Source organism: Rhamphochromis longiceps, linkage group LG19 (assembly GCF_057381845.1).
Source record: "Rhamphochromis longiceps isolate RC_006_pf linkage group LG19, R_longiceps_female_GT1.1, whole genome shotgun sequence".
In the NCBI taxonomy this organism is placed as follows: domain Eukaryota; kingdom Metazoa; phylum Chordata; class Actinopteri; order Cichliformes; family Cichlidae; genus Rhamphochromis; species Rhamphochromis longiceps.
In genome coordinates this window covers 7,250,057-7,267,044 of record NC_140575.1, presented here as the reverse complement: position 1 = coordinate 7,267,044, position 16,988 = coordinate 7,250,057, and the positions used below count along the sequence as shown (strand labels likewise).

Here is a 16,988-nt window from a genome sequence, read left to right as displayed (position 1 = left end):
GTAAACTTACGCTGTCTGAGATATCACTCCATTCTCTGATTCTCTGTTTGCTACGAGTTGTCAGCTCCTGTGTGCAGTGACGTAGTCTTAATACCCATCTCCAGATACAAGTCATGGCGGTCTCCCTGCTTCCGCGACAGCCCTGCTCTGAACACCACTCCTGCAGCTCTTCCAGACGTCTCAGGAGGGCCTCCATCTCCTCTGCAAGTGCCTGATTAGGGGTATCAGTAAAAATGAATTCTGTTTCTGTGTGGAAATTTTCAACTTTTATCCACAAAAGCATTAAAGTTTTTTCAGAGGAGGTTTATACTCACTCTAAGATTTGCCTCCTGGTCAGTGCAGTCAGTGAGACAGGTGACCTTCTGAGTGATGAGCTGTAAGAGTCTGTTCGCTGTACTCTTCACGCTCTGCATGATTTCTTCTTTGCACTTGATGTAATTTCTGTGCTGCTCTGCACACCTGAAAGACAAATATGTTGATCTTTTAGTGTCAGATTTAAAATAAGGGCTCACATTCACAAAGGCTCTGCAGCTTAATGCCATTTGCAGGTCTTGTAGTTTCTATCATGCAATGACTGTTTAGTAAATGTAGTAGAATGGTGTTTGAAACATGCTAAATAGCTAAACAAGAAAAACAAATATTTCTAATGCAGCGAGTGAAGTTTTTTTTTTTTTTGATAAATAACTGTTACTTGTGGGCACCAGTTTAGCTCAATGGGTGAACAGGAAGAAGTTGACAACTGTTGGTGTGATCATTCGTAAATGGAAGAAATATAAATGATCATCAGTGTCCCTCAGTCTGGAGCTCCGTGCAACATCTTGTCTCGTGAAATGAGGATGATCATGAGAAGGAGGGTGGATAAGCTCAAAACTAAAGGGAAGGAGCTTGTTAACGATCTGAAAGCAGATGGACCAGTCACCAAGAACACCACTGGTAACCCGTTACACTGTAATGGACTGAAATCTTGTGGCACCTGCAAGGTCCCCTTGCTCAAGAAGCCACACGCACAGGTCTGTCTTAAGTTTGCCAGTGAACAGCTAAACGATCAGAGAGTGCTTGGGAGAAAGTGCCGTGGTCAGATGAAACCAAAAGTATTTGGCATTTTAGCAAAACTAATAAGAAGAAAGATAACTATCATTATTTCTTTGTTTTATCTTTGCATGTGCAATCACACACTTCTACCAAAAAAAGCTTTTCAGGAAGATAAATCTGACTTTTAGGACTGAGCTGAGTACCTGCTGAGACACTCCAACTTCACATGGCCCTTTGCCTGGAGAGTGGACATCATCACCAGGAGTTGGCTCAGAATACTCTCTTGGAGCTGCTCCACCTTCAGTGGGGACAGGTATGGATGCAGAGCAGTCTGGTCTTGGAGCTGTTCTACATGAATTTGAAATTGCTGCTGGAGTGAGGCCAAAGCCTGCTGGGTCTCCTCGACTCTGTCACCGCAGACCCCAGCAGAGCCCTGAGGTGGCAGCATAGACACCTCAATATCCCTCAGGAACTGTACAGCCTGTTTAACAGAACAGGTGTAGCTTCTCAGTGACTCCCTGGCCTGAGTGATGTTCTCCTAAAACAATAGGAAAACAAACAACACATTTTTTCAGATTGGCAGGTTCACTCCATAGTGTAGATTTTTTTTAAACCATCTGCGTAATTCCTTTGCTTTGTATTTTGCTTTTGTGGTTTGTTCTATCAAACTGAACTTTAAAACTGTGAAAAAGAACACATTGTTTGTATAGACTATATTCAAAATGACAAGACTGAAAGGGTGTTTGCTCCATACTGCTCTACCAAATATGGTGTAGTATTGCTGATGCTCTCTAAGTTTGAAATTGTTATTTTATATTTATACCTACTGGCACATAAAGACACAAATGAACAAATCTAACTATTGTGGAGGCTTAATTCAGCTGTATTGCATAGTAATATAACATATGCTTCACTCTGATTGGCTAAGCTTATTACAAAGCAATTAAAAAAAATACTGCAAAAACAAATTGAGAAATACTCAACACTACTTGCCATGTGGGATTCACATTGACCGAGGACTGCATTCTTCAAGTCCATCAAGTCTTGAGATCCACTTCTTTTTTTCTTTCCCTTCTTTTGCTCCAGCACCCCCAGTGCTCTCATTCTTGACTCCGCAGTCTTTGTCAGAGACACCACTCTCTCATATTCTCTGTTAATTGCTGTGTCATTTGGCTCCAACGTGGGAAGTTTCTCAAACTCTTTCTGGGTCTTTAAGAGGAAGGCCTTAGTGGCTTTCCTCTCTGATTCCAGGTCCAGGTCCATCAGCAGGTTCCACTCAATGATGCTGAGGTTGTTATAGAGTGTCATCTCCAAGGTGCTAAGACTCTCCTCATTTTGCTTAAGCCTTTGTTGCTCTGCAGTCAGCTGTGAAGGGTAGAGGTCAGCAGAGATTGTGTGTAGTTTTGAGCGAGCCTCTTCACACAATCCCTTCATCAGATGAAACTGGATAAGAAGGTTCTGACAGATTCTGTACTTCTCGTCTGTGTCATTGCCATCTTCTTTTGTCTGGTGCACCTGTTCCTGAATGCTTTCCCTGAGATCCTCGACGCATTGCCTCATGTTTAGGTACCTCTCTTGGTCCCTGGCTTTCATTTCTAGGGCACACATTTTGCTGTGCAGCTCAGAGATGACAGAGTTCAATTCTTTTGTCTTCTCATTGGGAATCCAGGGTTGCAGGAGGTCAACTTGCGACTTGTGTTCCAAAATCATGTGCTTGAAAGGCTCTAAAGCTTGCAGGGACTCTCTTGTAATGGGGAACCTGTGTCTGCTTAGATCCACCAACATCTGCCTTAGACTGTTTTCAACAGTGACAAGTTTTTTCTTGTTTGAATCTAAAGTCTGGGTGAGTTCATTCAGCTCCTTCTTGTTATTTTTTTCTTGGCTGCTAATGGTTCTGATATTCTCCTGGAGGTTGGTAAGCTTGTCAAAAAGCTGACAGTTCTCTGTGACACTGAATTCAGAAGTGATATCTTTGCTCTTAATAAAAAGAGCCTCACAGACTGCTTCCTGCTTCTCAGCCTCATCCAGGGTTTCTTGGATTTGGCGGGTTCTGCGATCAAGTTCAGCAGGGCTCCTGAGCTCACTGTCTGGACCCCGGGATGCTTCTCTTTGCAGATGAGCCACAACCCAGGAGTCTAGATCGGCAATCTGTTCAGATAGCTTTTCTCTGGTCTGTAGTCCTGATTCCACCTCTTTCACAGCTTTGGACAGCTTCTCATTGGTGGACTTTGAGAGTTCTTCAAGACATTTCAGAAGACTCTGCACCATAGGCACCTCTTCAACCTGGTCCAGCTGTGGAAGGAGCTCAGTCATTTCCTCCGCCAGTGACTCCAGCTGACCTTGTTTGGCCATCACCTCAGATTGCAGCTTCTTCAGATCCCTGAGCTGCCGGTGAACTTCCTCGGGGAGAAGAGCTACTCTCTTTTTCCTGCCCTCAATATCACTCTCTGTCTGCCTGGCCCAGGCCAGGCCTTCCCTCATCACTATGACAATTTTCTCCATGATAGGGCTGTTGCTGTTCAGGGTTTGGGCAGCCAAAAGTTCCTCTGTATGAGAAATTTTGTCCTTAACTCTCTGGAGTCCCTGATGGATCTCCTTTGTTTCCATCTCCCACTGTGGGCTAAATAGCAACAGCTCTGACAGCTGTTGTAAATGGAGGTACTTCTGCTGGGCTGCTTTAACCTCAGCGTTTGCCTCCATCAGCTGTCGAGCCTTCTTGCAGTTCCACTGAGTAACTGATGGAAACTTGGCTTCAAGGTCTTTAATGATCACTTCCAAGTGTTCCTGCAAATCTGATAACTCTGACAGGAGGTTGCTGGTCTTGTGAGAACGGGCATGTGTGTGATGAAGCATACTCTCCACAGTTCTTTCCAGAACTCTCCACCTCTCTTGTAGGTTCTTCTGCTCAGTCTCTGCAATTGCTCGCTCATACCGGGTAAGGTGGGGGCACAATTTGCTATGGGTCACAAGCAGCTCTCCAAGTGCTGTTCTGTTCTCCTCCATACTTCTTTGTAAGGAGCCTAGTCGCTCTGCCTCCTTGGAGCTGCTCTCCTGAGGGGATCTGAAAGAAAAACAACAAAAAGTTTGCCGCAACAAATTGTAAAAGATTTTAGGGGCTTATCAGTTAGTTTTACAGACAAAGGAAGATGACAATGTGTGAAATAAAAAGTGTTAAAATATCTTAAAATACAAGTATTAAAGACTAAAATGAAACCATCGGATGGCAACTCACGTTTGAAGAGCGTCCAGTTCTGCGGTTGCTTTGTCCACCGCATTCTTAGCTGTTTGGATGTGCTGGCAATAATCAGTGACCATCTGCAGCTGAGCCTCCTTACTCTGGATAATATTAGCTGCATCCTGGGCAGCACTGCTCCACTGGTCCTCCAGATGCTCCAGAGTGTCCCTATTCTCAGCAACAGCCCCTCTCAACTGAGAGAGCAATGCTACCTGGGCCAGGGCAGCCTCTCTGCACTCCTGTATGCAGCAGGCAAGAGTGAGACACACAAAGGCTGAATTTTAAATTCAGAATGAGCTTATCTGACCTTCTGTGAACTCAGGTTCATTGTTATTTGAATTGCGAACACAAGGGCCTACTGTGAAAATGCTCTGTAAAATGTTTTATTATTACAATTATCATGATTTTTAAAAAATATTCTTATTCTTATTATTGTTGTTGTTGTTGTTGTTGTTAATAATAATAATAATAATAATAATAATAATAATAATAATAATAATAATAATAATAATAATAATAATAATAATAAGGAGGCACTTTAGCACCATGGATGTTTTTCTAGTGATTCATGCTGCATAATCTCACCTGAGCCTCCTCCACCTGCTGGGCCATGGCTGTTGGGCTCAGCTCAGCTGAGCGGTTCTTGCAGTTCAGGAGTTTAGATATAACCCTACTTAGATGACTGTCCATGCTACTGGTAGATGAAATCAGAACCTCTGGAGCATCCTCAAGTGGTTTACCCTTCAGACAGAAAGACACGTCAGATGCAGAACAGGATTTGTTAAGGCACAAGCTTTGGTTTTGTTGTTTAATTTAGGGCCTATATGAAAATATATATCAGAAAAAAACAGTTTGAGGGAGGAATTGTTATGATCCTCTCTACAGAGTAAGATATGTCTTGACCATATAAATTGCCTCAAAGGTCTCACAAACAACCTTTGCAAACTCTGCTTTGAGGTTTTTCTTGAGTTTACTTCATATATCTAAAACTGGATTGAACTGAACTGATGTGAAAGAGGATTAAAAAAGAGTCAAAATAACTAAGAATTATGATCTACATTTCAGCCAGTAATTATGATAGTACATGTTCATCACCGCTTTATTTGAAAGATTATTCTGTATTTTAATCCTACATATAGAAAGTGACCATTTGGAACTTCTGTGACTTTCTTGGTTCAAAAACAAACACAGAGCCAATGACAGATAATATTTATTTTACCTCAATGAGTTGACTGCTGGGTCCCATGTCTTTGAGTAGCTGTATCACTGTCAAAATGGATGTTTCTCCTGGTGACTCCAGTACTGTTCTCTCAGTTTCCATGTCATTTGCGTCTATTTTGTTTTCTTGAGGGGTCAGTCCTTTCAAATGGGGTTCTTCACCCAGTACAGTATCACCTGATGATATCTGAACCACCTGCAGTGATGTGTCAGTACTGAATACTTGCTCCTATAGTGGACATGAAACTAGGTATTAATGCACATATATATACTCCATGTCAGCGGTCCCCAATCCCCGGGTCACGGACCGGAGTCGCTTGGTACCGGGCCATGATAGTTGAGGTTCGGGTGTGAAATTTATGGTTTTCAGGGTTTTTATTGGTTTTTATCACTGGCTTCCCTAGGTCTTTTCCAGTGTGTTATGAATAAATCTACTTCTTTTTTTTTGGTACCAGTTTTATTTTGTTGGATTAATTCGCGACAACGTAAAGGCCGGTCCGTGAAAATATTGTCAGACATAAACCGGTCCATGGCGCAAAAAAGGTTGCGGACCGCTGCTCTTTGTGACCAAATTTTACAAAAACATTAAGTTGTATTAAATAAGACTTGACTAACAGGTGAGGCCATTAACGCTGAAGAAGTGAAATCATACACCAATTGAGAAATTACATTTGTTTTTTGAAAGACCTCTGCATAATGCAACTTCTTTTAGCAATCAAGAAGTTCCCTTTGCAAGATTGAAGGCTTTTCTGGACTGGCTTTGGTAGACAAGTTCATGTTTTACATGTAGGCTATGCATTAGTCTATATATGATGCAGGGTTAACATAATTGCACTTTATCATAGAAAAATAGGTCATCATAACATACCTGTGGCAGTTTCTTAAGCCTTGTTCCAGTGGCCTCCATGGTAGTGATGGTGGTTGTTGTGCTTATGCTGAATGGCAGTTCTACACTGGTGCTTCTTTCTTTTTCCTTTTCTTGAATTTTCTTCTTCTGCTTCTCTTCTTCTTCTTTCCTATTTGTTGCATCTGTTTGGACTTTAGGATACACAACTGGTTCTGACAGGAGTTTGGTAAAGCTTTTTGGAGCATCTGCTTTATTCATCTCAGATGCAGGCTTTTCTTTCTCTGCTTCAAGAGACCTAAGCTCTTGGGTTTGTGTTATTTTTTCAGACTTCGTAGTTGTTTGATCACTGTCAGTCCTTGCACTTGTTGCTATCACAACAGATGTGGTTATGGTGGCCGGTATATTTGGCTGTAGAGTGGGTACGCTAGACCCCATGCTGAGTTTTTCCACTGTAACAGACACTTCATGCTGGCCTTTAGGTGCATCAAGTACATCTTTAGTTACAAACTCCTCTCGCAGATTGACGTCCTTTGGTCTCTCCTCTGTGGTATTCAAGAACTTCAACTTATTAAGAGTTTCTGGTTTTACAGTGTCTCGTTCAGATAAACTTATTTCTACACATGTTGACTCTGTTTCACCTGCATGTATCAGTACAGATTGAGCTGTGTCAGTCTGAGCTACACCTTCCTTCATTTCAGTCCTAAATTGTTGGACTTCTACTACTCTGGTTTTAACTTCAGCCTCTTTAGGAAGAACCTCAGCTGCACTCGTATCTCTGTGTTCTTCTGAACTTTCACACTGGATACTTGATCGAGATGTATCTGTTCTTGACACATGCTCTTCTCGAACTGCTGGTATTACAAGCACCTCAGGGTCCATCTGAATTTTCTTCATTTTAACAAATTTGACATCCAGGCTTGTGGGTACGTCTTCCACTCCATGTGTTAATACTTTAGGGTGCTTGTCTTGGACAAATTCCTTAGTCACAATAGGTTTGTCTTCTGTGGTTTTCAAGAGCTCTCCACTGACCTCTGGCTCTAGCAGAGCAGGCTGAGCGGAGTCACTTTTTTCTATCATGAAAGATGTCTGTTCATGCTCATGACGACTTGTTGGTACTTCTACTTGTAAAACAAGCACCTCAGGCTCAATCTGGGTTTCGTCTACTGTAACAGACTTGCCACTTAGGCTCTTGGGTGCATCACCCACTCCATGCATTAACAATTTAGAAGAGCCTTCTTTGACACCAAGTTTCTTAATCCCTGTAGGTCTGCCCTGTGCGATTTCCAAGATCTTTAGCTCAATCAGTGTTTCTTGTTTTACAATGTCTTGCTCAGGTAAGCGTATTTGTGCAGATGTTGTCTCTGCTTCACTTGATTGCTCCAGTGTAGTTTGAGTGGAGTCACTCTGAGCTGCAATTTTTGGTCTTTCAGCGCTAATTTGTTTCTCCTTCACTGTGACTGAAGCTTCAGAGGGCTCTGCTTGGACCACAAGGTCCTTAGTCACCATAGGTCTATCTTGTGTGGTTTTCAAGATTTCTTGCTTAGACACTATTTCTGATTTTACATTGTGTGGCTCAGATACAATTATTTTTGTAGAACTTACTGCTTCGTTTTCCAGCAGTCCAGGTTGAACAGAGTCAAACTGAACATCCTCTTGTCTTTCAGTAATGATTTGTTGCTCCTCCATTCTAACTGCTGCCTCCTCAGGATGAACCTCAGCTGTTTTGTCTTTCTGTTCTTTTTCTATTTCACCGTGAAATATCGTTTGACCCGTATCTGTTCTTGATGCTGCTGCTGTCATGACTAACGTTCTTTCATGCTCCTTGTCGCTGGTTGACATATTGAGTTGTAAAATACACACTTGAGGTTCTGCCTGGATTTTCTCTGCTGTGACTGATAGTTTGTCCACACTTTTTGGTGAATCAAGCACAACATTTGTGGAGAACTGTGTAGTTTTCATGAGTTCTTGCTCAGTTACTGTTTCTGATTGTACAGCTTCTCCCTCAGGTAAGCTAATTTCTGCAGATGCTATTTTTCTTGGCGGCAGCACTGCAGGTTGAGTTGAGTCCACCAGAGCTACATCTTCTTGTGTTTCAGTGCTGATTTGTTGCACCTCCATTCCAACTGTTGCCTCCCCAGGGTGAGCATCAGCTGGACTCACATCTTTCTTTTCAAGTTCTGAATCACATTCGATATTTATTTGAGACATGTCTGTTCTGCTGTCTGTGGTCTTCAAGAGCTCTTGCTCAGTCACCAGTTCTGGTTTTACAACATGTTTTTCAGATAAGCAAATTTCTGCAGAGACTGTCTCTGGTTCACGTGTCTGCAGCAGAGAAGGTTGAGTGGAATCGCTCTGCGCCACATCTTCTTGTCTAGCAGCTTCCTCAGGTTGAACTTCAGCGGCAGTCAAATCTTTGTTTACTGCAATGATTTCAGACTGGATACTTGAATGAGCTACATCTGCTCTGGGTACATCTGTTACCACAACAAATGTTCTTTTATCCTCCTCCTGGCTGGTTGGTGAAACAAGGACCTCAGGCTCCCCCTGGACTTTCTCTTTTGTAATCGTCTTGTCATCCAGGCTCATGGGTATGTCATCCAGTTCATTTGGTTTGGGCTGCTCACCTTGGATCACAAGTCCCGTAGTCACAGTAGATCTATGCTTTGTGGTTTTCAAGAGCTCTTGCTCAGTCACTGGTTCTAGTTTTACAGTTTCTTGCATTGATAAGTTTATTTCTGCAGAAGCTATCCCTACTTCAGCTGGTGGACCTGAGTCGCTCTGAGTCACATCCCCTTGTCTATCAGTGGTGATTTGTTGCACTTTGATTATATATTCAGTCTCCTGTGTAACCTCAGCTGAAGTATCATCTTTATTTCCCAGCTCCCTTTCACGCTGGATACTTAAATGAGCTGTATCTGGTTTTGGTTCTGCTGATGTCTTCACAAATATCTTTTCCTGTTCTTTTTGACTGATTGGTATATCCAGCTGTAAAACTTTCACTTGAGGCTCCACTTGAATTTGCTTTATTGCAACTGATTTTTCATCCAAGTTTTTGAGTGAATCAAGCACATCTTTTGTGGGGACATCCTGTTTCATGTTGTAATCCTTCACCTCCACTGATCTAGCAGTTTTCAAGGTCTCTAGTGCAATCATTGTTTGTGGTTCTGCAGTGTCTTGTTCAGGTAAGCTTATTTCTGCAGATTGTGTTTTCTTTGCTTCACCTGGCTGAAAAAGTGCAGCTTGAGTAGATTCACACTGAGCCACGAGATCCACTGGCATTTTAGTCTTCATTTGCTGCACCTTTATTGTAAAGCTAATTTCTTGTTCAGGTTGAACATCAGCTGAAGTCAAATCTTTGTTTACTTGAGAATGTTCAGACTGGATACTTATATCTGTTCTTGGCACATCTGCTTTCGAGACAAATGATCTTTCATGCTCCTCATGGCTGGCTGGTAAAACAACATCAGGCTCCACTTGGACTTTTTCTGCTTTTTCATCCAGGCTCATGGGTATATCATTCCCTCTATGTATTGACAGTTCAGAGCGCTCTTTTTGGACCCCAGTTTCCTTAGTTATCATAGGTCTGTCCTGTGTGTTTTTCAGGAGCTCCTGCTCAGTCAGTTTTTCTGGTTTTACAGTATCTTGTTTGGATATGTTTATTTCTGCAGACATTGCCCCTGCTTCACTTTGCAGGAGTGCATTTTGAGAGGAATTACTTTGATCCAGATACTTTTGTGTGTCCAAGGTGATTGGTTGCACTTTGACTATAACTTCAGCCTCCTCAGACGGTACATGAACTCCTTCACACTGCAAACTTGATTGAGCTGTATCTATCTTTGGTTCGGCTGCTGTCATGACAAACGTCTGTTTCTGTTCTTCATTACTGGTTGGTATATCTATTTGTAAAACTCGCACTTGAGGCTCAACAAGGTTTTTCTCTCCTGTAACCAGTTTTTCATCCAAAGTGTGGGATACATCAGGTACATCTGTTTTGGAGACCTCTTTTAAGTCGTAATCCTTCAGCTCCTCTGGTTTCTGTGTGGTTCCCAGGATCTCTAACTCAATTGCCGTTTGTGGTTTTACAGTGTCTTCCTTAAATAAGCTTATTTCTGCAGATATTGTCTCTGTTTCAACTGGCTGCAGCAGAACAGTTTGAGTAGAGTCACTCTGAGCCACATCCTTTGGCGTTTCTGTGCTGATTTGTTGTACCTTGACTATGAGTGTAGCCTCCTCAGGGTTAACCTGAATTGCAGTCTCTTTTTGTTCCCACTGCATACTTGATTGAGCTGTATCTGCCATTGGTACTGCTGCTGTCATGACAAATGTCTTTTCCTGTTCTTCATGACTCGTAGGTATATCAAGCTGTAAAACTCGCACTTGAGAGTCCCCCAATATTTCCTTTTCATCCAAGCTTTTGGGTAAATCAAGTACATCTTTTCTAGAGACCTCCTCTTTTAAGTTGTAGTTCTTCAGCTCCCCTTTGCTATCCTGTGTGGTTTTCAAGATCTCTAGCTCAATCACCATTTCTGATTTTATAGTGTCTTGCTCAGATAAGCTTATTTCTGCAGATACTCTCTCTTGTTCACTTGCCTGCAGAAGTGCAGGTCGAGAAGAGGCAGACATCTCCACATTATCTTGCATTTCAATGCTGATTTGTTGCATCTGTACTCTGACTGTAGCTTCCTCTGGGTGAACCACAACTGCGGTTTTATGGCTGGTTGGTATTTCATAGTCCAAACTAAGCACTTTAGTCTCCACTTGGATTTTATCCCCTGTAACAGACTTGTCATCTGGGCTCATGGGCACATGTTTTTCTGAGGTGAAAACAGTTGCAGTAGGCTGACTAGAGCCTTGGTCAGCCTTAATATCATTCCCTTCAGCACTGCTTACTTGCAGTTCTACACTGGTTGTCTCAACGTTGCTTTGTGGTGTGGTCTCACACTGTACAGTCAAGTGCTCCATGTGCATCTGGGGGTCATTGTGCACTGAGACAGTAATATTTTCAGATGTGTGTATTCTTGTCTTTATACTCATTTCTTCAGCTTTGAATGCTTCATCTTCAAGAGACTTTTGAACCTTGATGCCTAAAATATTTTGCCCATCGTCATGTTGGATGTTGACTTCAGGTTGTATTTGTAAGTTATCTGAGACTGTTTGCTGACTCATAGTCTCATTTAGCTTAGATGGGGCTATTTCTGTTACATCTGTCTCTGTCTCATGAGGCTGCTCCATTGAAACAATGGCAAAAGTAATAGATTCCTTATCAGAAATTCTTGTGTCTGGCTGATATTGGTTTGTCTCAAACAATTGTGGGACTGTTCGATCAGGCAGCTCAAGAACTAAATACCTCTTCGGAACTTCTTCTGTGTTACTCCATAATTTGTTAATACAATCTGCAATATTTGTTGTATCTGTAAAACTAGAAGAAAGACATGGCTGCATTTGTGGCGCTGTGTCTGAATCTCTTGCATCAGATTGAGGTGCTGTGCATTCTGGTGCCTTGTTATCAGACTGAAGAGAAACTTTTGGACTGTCTGACTTTCTTTCACATGGTGAAAACTTAGTTGATTCTATAGAAATACTGTCAGTTGTTACAGTGACTGTCTGAAAACTTAAATGTGCTTTTCCCTTTTCAATTTCTTTCTCCATTTCGTTGTACTCCAATAGACTCTCTGACGTCTTCTTTGATGTAGGAAGTTCAGGTTTTTCCAGGGAAAGGTTCTGATCCATATTTTCTCTATCTGGATGTCTATCAATAGGTGGGACTGAATCAGAAGCAATGGAAAGTTCAACATCATCTGACTTTCCTCCAGTTTGTATGGGAGATACGTCTTCCAAAACTACAGCAGTAACTTGCTCTGTAGATGAGACTGACAGAATCTCATTGTCATGTTCTGTTTGAGTTGGAATCTGGTCCTTGATTGCAAGATCAGGAGAAACCTTTGGAATCTCTGGTTTTCTTTCACTTGGTGAGAATTCAATTGACTCTACAGTTTCAGTTTTTCTAGTAATCACCTGTAAATGCAAGGCTATCTTTTCCCTTCCACTTTCTTTCTCTGTGTCCTCAGACTCCACAAGACTCTTTGAAGTTTTCCTTGTTTGGGGGGCTTCAGGTTTTTCCAAAGTGGTAATCTTAGCTTCAACGGTGGAACCCACAGATTCAGATTCTTTCAAAGTCTCAGGCAAATCCGTACTAATAAGTTCTGAGGAAGCTTTACGACTCTTTGACTTTCTCTTGGGTGGTGAAAGCTTTCCTTTATTCATAGCAGTAATTTTTGTTGTTGCTGTGGAAACCTCTGGAGATACAGGAGATCTCTGACTATCAGTCTCTTCATCTTTCTTTGTCAGTTCCCCCATAGCATATTCAGTCTGCACAGTGACCACCTCTGAAGGTGTGCTAGATTTCACACTATAGAGCTCTTTCTTAGTATATTCATTTTCTGCATCAGGCTGTCTTTCAATGGTTAGAAGTGACTCAGGAGCTATGGAAAATTCAACAGGATCTGACTTTCCTCCAGTTTGTATGGGAGATATGTCTTCCAAAACAACAGCAGTAACTTGGTCTGTAGAGGAGACTGACAGAATCTCATTGTCATGTTCTGTTTGAGTTGGAATCTGGTCCTTGATTGCAAGCTCAGGAGAAATCTTTGGAATCTCTGGTTTTCTTTCACTTGGTGAAAGTTCAGTTGACTCTACAGCAACAGTTTCAGTTTTTCTAGTAATCACCTGTAAATGCAAGACTATCTTTTCCCTTCCACTTTCTTTCTCTGTGTCCTCAGACTCTACAAGACTCTTTGAAGTTTTCCTTGTTTGGAGGGCTTCAGGTTTTTCCAAAGTGGTAATCTTAGCTTCCTTGGTGGAACCCACAGATTCAGGTTCTTTCAAGATCTCAGGCAAATCTGTACTAATAAGTTCTGAGGAAGCTTTACGACTCTTTGACTTTCTTTTGGGTGGTGAGCGCTGTGTGGATGAGACTGACAGCGTTTCACTGTCATGCTCCTTTGTAGTTGGAATCTGGTCCTTGATTGCAAGCTCAAGGGAAACCTTTGGAATCTCTGGTTGTCTTTGACTTGATGAAAATGCCGTAGACTCTACAGCAACAGTTTCAGTTTTTTCAGTAATCACCTGTACATTTAAAGCTGCATTTTCCATTTCTGTTTCTTTCTCTATTTTCTTGGACTCTACAAGACTCTCAGAAGATTTCCTGGTTGGGGGGACTTCAGGTCTTTCCAAAGTGGTAATTTTAGCTTCAACGGTGGAACCCACAGATTCAGGTTCTTTCAAGGTCTCAGGCAAATCCATACTAATAAGTTCCGAGGAAGCTTTACGACTCTTTGACTTTCTTTTGGGTGGTGAGCGCTGTGTAGATGAGACTGACAGCGTTTCACTGTCATGCTCCTTTGTAGTTGGAATCTGGTCCTTGATTGCAAGCTCGAGAGAAACCTTTGGAATCTCTGGTTGTCTTTCACTTGGTGAAAATTCAGCTGACTCTACAGCAACAGTTTCAGTTTTTTCAGTAATCACCTGTACATTTAAAGCTGCGTTTTCCATTTCTGTTTCTTTCTCTATTTTCTTGGACTCTACAAGACTCTCAGAAGATTTCCTGGTTGGGGGGACTTCAGGTCTTTCCAAAGTGGTAATTTTAGCTTCCTTGGTGGAACCCACAGATTCAGGTTCTTTCAAGGTCTCAGGCAAATCCGTACTAATAAGTTCGGAGGAAGCTTTACGAGTCTTTGATTTTCTTTTGGTTGGTGAGCGCTGTGTGGATGAGACTGACAGCGTTTCACTGTCATGCTCCTCTGTAGTTGGAATCTGGTCCTTGATTGCAAGCTCATGAGAAACCTTTGGAATCTCTGGTTGTCTTTCACTTGGTGAAAGTTCAGTTGACTCTACAGCAACAGTTTCAGTTTTTCTAGTAATCACCTGTAAATGCAAGGCTATCTTTTCCCTTCCACTTTCTTTCTCTGTGTCCTCAGACTCCACAAGACTCTCTGAAGTTTTCTTTGGTTGGAGGGCTTCAGGTTTTTCCAAAGTGGTAATCTTAGCTTCCCCGGTGGAACCCACAGATTCAGATTCTTTCAAAGTCTCAGGCAAATCCATACTAATAAGTTCTGAGGAAGCTTTACGACTCTTTGACTTTCTCTTGGGTGGTGAAAGCTTTCCTTTATTCATAGCAGTAATTTTTGTTGTTGCTGTGGAAACCTCTGGAGATACAGGAGATCTCTGACTATCAGTCTCTTCATCTTTCTTTGTCAGTTCCCCCGTAGCATATTCAGTCTGCACAGTGACCACCTCTGAAGGTGTGCTAGATTTCACACTATAGAGCTCTTTCTTAGTATATTCATTTTCTGCATCAGGCTGTCTTTCAATGGTTAGAAGTGACTCAGGAGCTATGGAAAATTCAACAGGATCTGACTTTCCTCCAGTTTGTATGGGAGATATGTCTTCCAAAACTACAGCAGTAACTTGGTCTGTAGAGGAGACTGACAGAATCTCATTGTCATGTTCTGTTTGAGTTGGAATCTGGTCCTTGATTGCAAGCTCAGGAGAAATCTTTGGAATCTCTGGTTTTCTTTCACTTGGTGAAAGTTCAGTTGACTCTACAGCAACAGTTTCAGTTTTTCTAGTAATCACCTGTAAATGCAAGACTATCTTTTCCCTTCCACTTTCTTTCTCTGTGTCCTCAGACTCTACAAGACTCTTTGAAGTTTTCCTTGTTTGGAGGGCTTCAGGTTTTTCCAAAGTGGTAATCTTAGCTTCCACGGTGGAACCCACAGATTCAGGTTCTTTCAAGATCTCAGGCAAATCTGTACTAATAAGTTCGGAGGAAGCTTTACGACTCTTTGACTTTCTTTTGGGTGGTGAGCGCTGTGTGGATGAGACTGACAGCGTTTCACTGTCATGCTCCTTTGTAGTTGGAATCTGGTCCTTGATTGCAAGCTCAGGAGAAACCTTTGGAATCTCTGGTTGTCTTTGACTTGGTGAAAATTCAGTTGACTCTACAGCAACAGTTTCGGTTTTTTCAGTAATCACCTGTACATTTAAAGCTGCGTTTTCCATTTCTGTTTCTTTCTCTATTTTCTTGGACTCTACAAGACTCTCAGAAGATTTCCTGGTTGGGGGGACTTCAGGTCTTTCCAAAGTGGTAATTTTAGCTTTAACGGTGGAACCCGCAGATTCAGGTTCTTTGAAAGTCTCAGGCAAATCCATACTAATAAGTTCCGAGGAAGCTTTACGATTCTTTGACTTTCTTTTGGATGGGGAACGCTTTCCTTCATTGAAAGCAGTAATTTCTTTTGTTGCAGTTGCATCCTCTGGAGATAAAGGACATTTCTGACTATCTGGCTCTTCCTTTGTCTCAGTTGGCTTTGTCGTAGGCAAGAATGATATATCACTCTCATGTTGTATTGTAGTTGGATTCTGATCTTTGCTAGCAAGACCAAGATAAACCTTTGGATGCCCTGACTTTATGTCCATTATTGAAACCTCTATCAAGTTTTCATCAGTAGTTTCAGCTCTTCCACTATCCATAACTCCATGTAAATCTGGCTTTTTACTTTCAGTTTCTTTTTCACTTGGTTCTTTGATAACATCCGGAACTGATGGTGATGTCTTCTTTTCAGGCTGTTTCTTGGATTGTGTCTGTGCCACTGAAGGAAATTCTGGAGAACTCATTAAAGCCTTTGACTTTCCTGTGCTTGATGAAAATTGGCCTTTTTCTGTATCAGTTATTTCAGCTATCTTTTCTGGCATATTTGGAGTTTGAGTTGAAGACCCAGCAGGTATAGGTTTTTTCTTTTCAGTAACAAAACCTTTGTTCTCGCCATTAAAGTCCAAAGAAGAAGTTTTGCTTTGAGGATCTTCCCTAGTCTGAGGTAACTCAATATCACCAAGATCAAAGCAAAGTTCTGCGCTCTTTGATTTTCTCGTCATAGGCAATATTCTAGATTTTTCCATAGGTATTTCAGCTGACTCTGATGTTACGTTATACTTGTCTGATTCACCTTTGGTCTCTGTTGACTGCACACTAGCAACTTTTTCCAGTGGAAACATTGGCTCTGCAAGCTGAGAGACCTCAAAACTCTTTGACTTCTTACCTTTTTGAATGATTTCACTTTTTTCCACAGCCACTTTAGTTTGCTTACAAGTCATTGGAGATTTCTCACTACTAGGCTTTTGCTTATTCTCTGCCTCATCCTTGGTTATTTTTTCAGCATACAGCTGTTCAATTTCAGTTTCTTCAGTAACAGCAGGAGTTTCAGTGACCTTGTGCATCACAGTGGGTTCCTCAGAAGCAGGCTTATTTGCCTCATTTGTAACAGGCTCACCTGTGATATCTAACCTTACAGTTTTGGTCTGTGGTTCTTGAGAAGTAGTATAGCTTTGTATCACCACAGATGTTGAAGCAGAAGTAGGATAAACTGTTTTTTTCTCAGATGAGCGCTTGCTTTTTCGTGGCGGTGCCACCACAGAGGCCTTTGTCTCCTGCAGGTTCTCTGACGACTGGTTGTCAGGCAGTTTTTGTTTACTTCTTTGATTAAGTTCCTTGAATAGAGAGGTTAAGAAGCCATTAATTATGACAAACATATTTCCTTAATCCAATTAAGATACAGCAATATATTAGATATTAAACTGCTTTGTTGGGTCAAACAATGG

At 41.7% G+C, this 16,988-nt stretch overlaps 1 protein-coding gene across 1 annotated transcript in view; it reads right to left on the bottom strand.

Moving 5' to 3' along the window:
* Window positions 1–16,988, bottom strand: part of syne2b (spectrin repeat containing, nuclear envelope 2b) — a 140,300-nt gene that overhangs the window by 68,609 nt on the left and 54,703 nt on the right. Inside the window, exons 57-64 of the mRNA XM_085392061.1 lie at window positions 6,354–16,877; window positions 5,487–5,714; window positions 4,853–5,008; window positions 4,265–4,506; window positions 2,026–4,093; window positions 1,236–1,570; window positions 315–459; window positions 11–211 (exon numbers count right to left, since the gene is read on the bottom strand). Coding sequence (XP_085248187.1) covers window positions 11–211; window positions 315–459; window positions 1,236–1,570; window positions 2,026–4,093; window positions 4,265–4,506; window positions 4,853–5,008; window positions 5,487–5,714; window positions 6,354–16,877 — 13,899 coding nt within the window. The remainder of the gene's footprint in view (window positions 1–10; window positions 212–314; window positions 460–1,235; window positions 1,571–2,025; window positions 4,094–4,264; window positions 4,507–4,852; window positions 5,009–5,486; window positions 5,715–6,353; window positions 16,878–16,988) is intronic.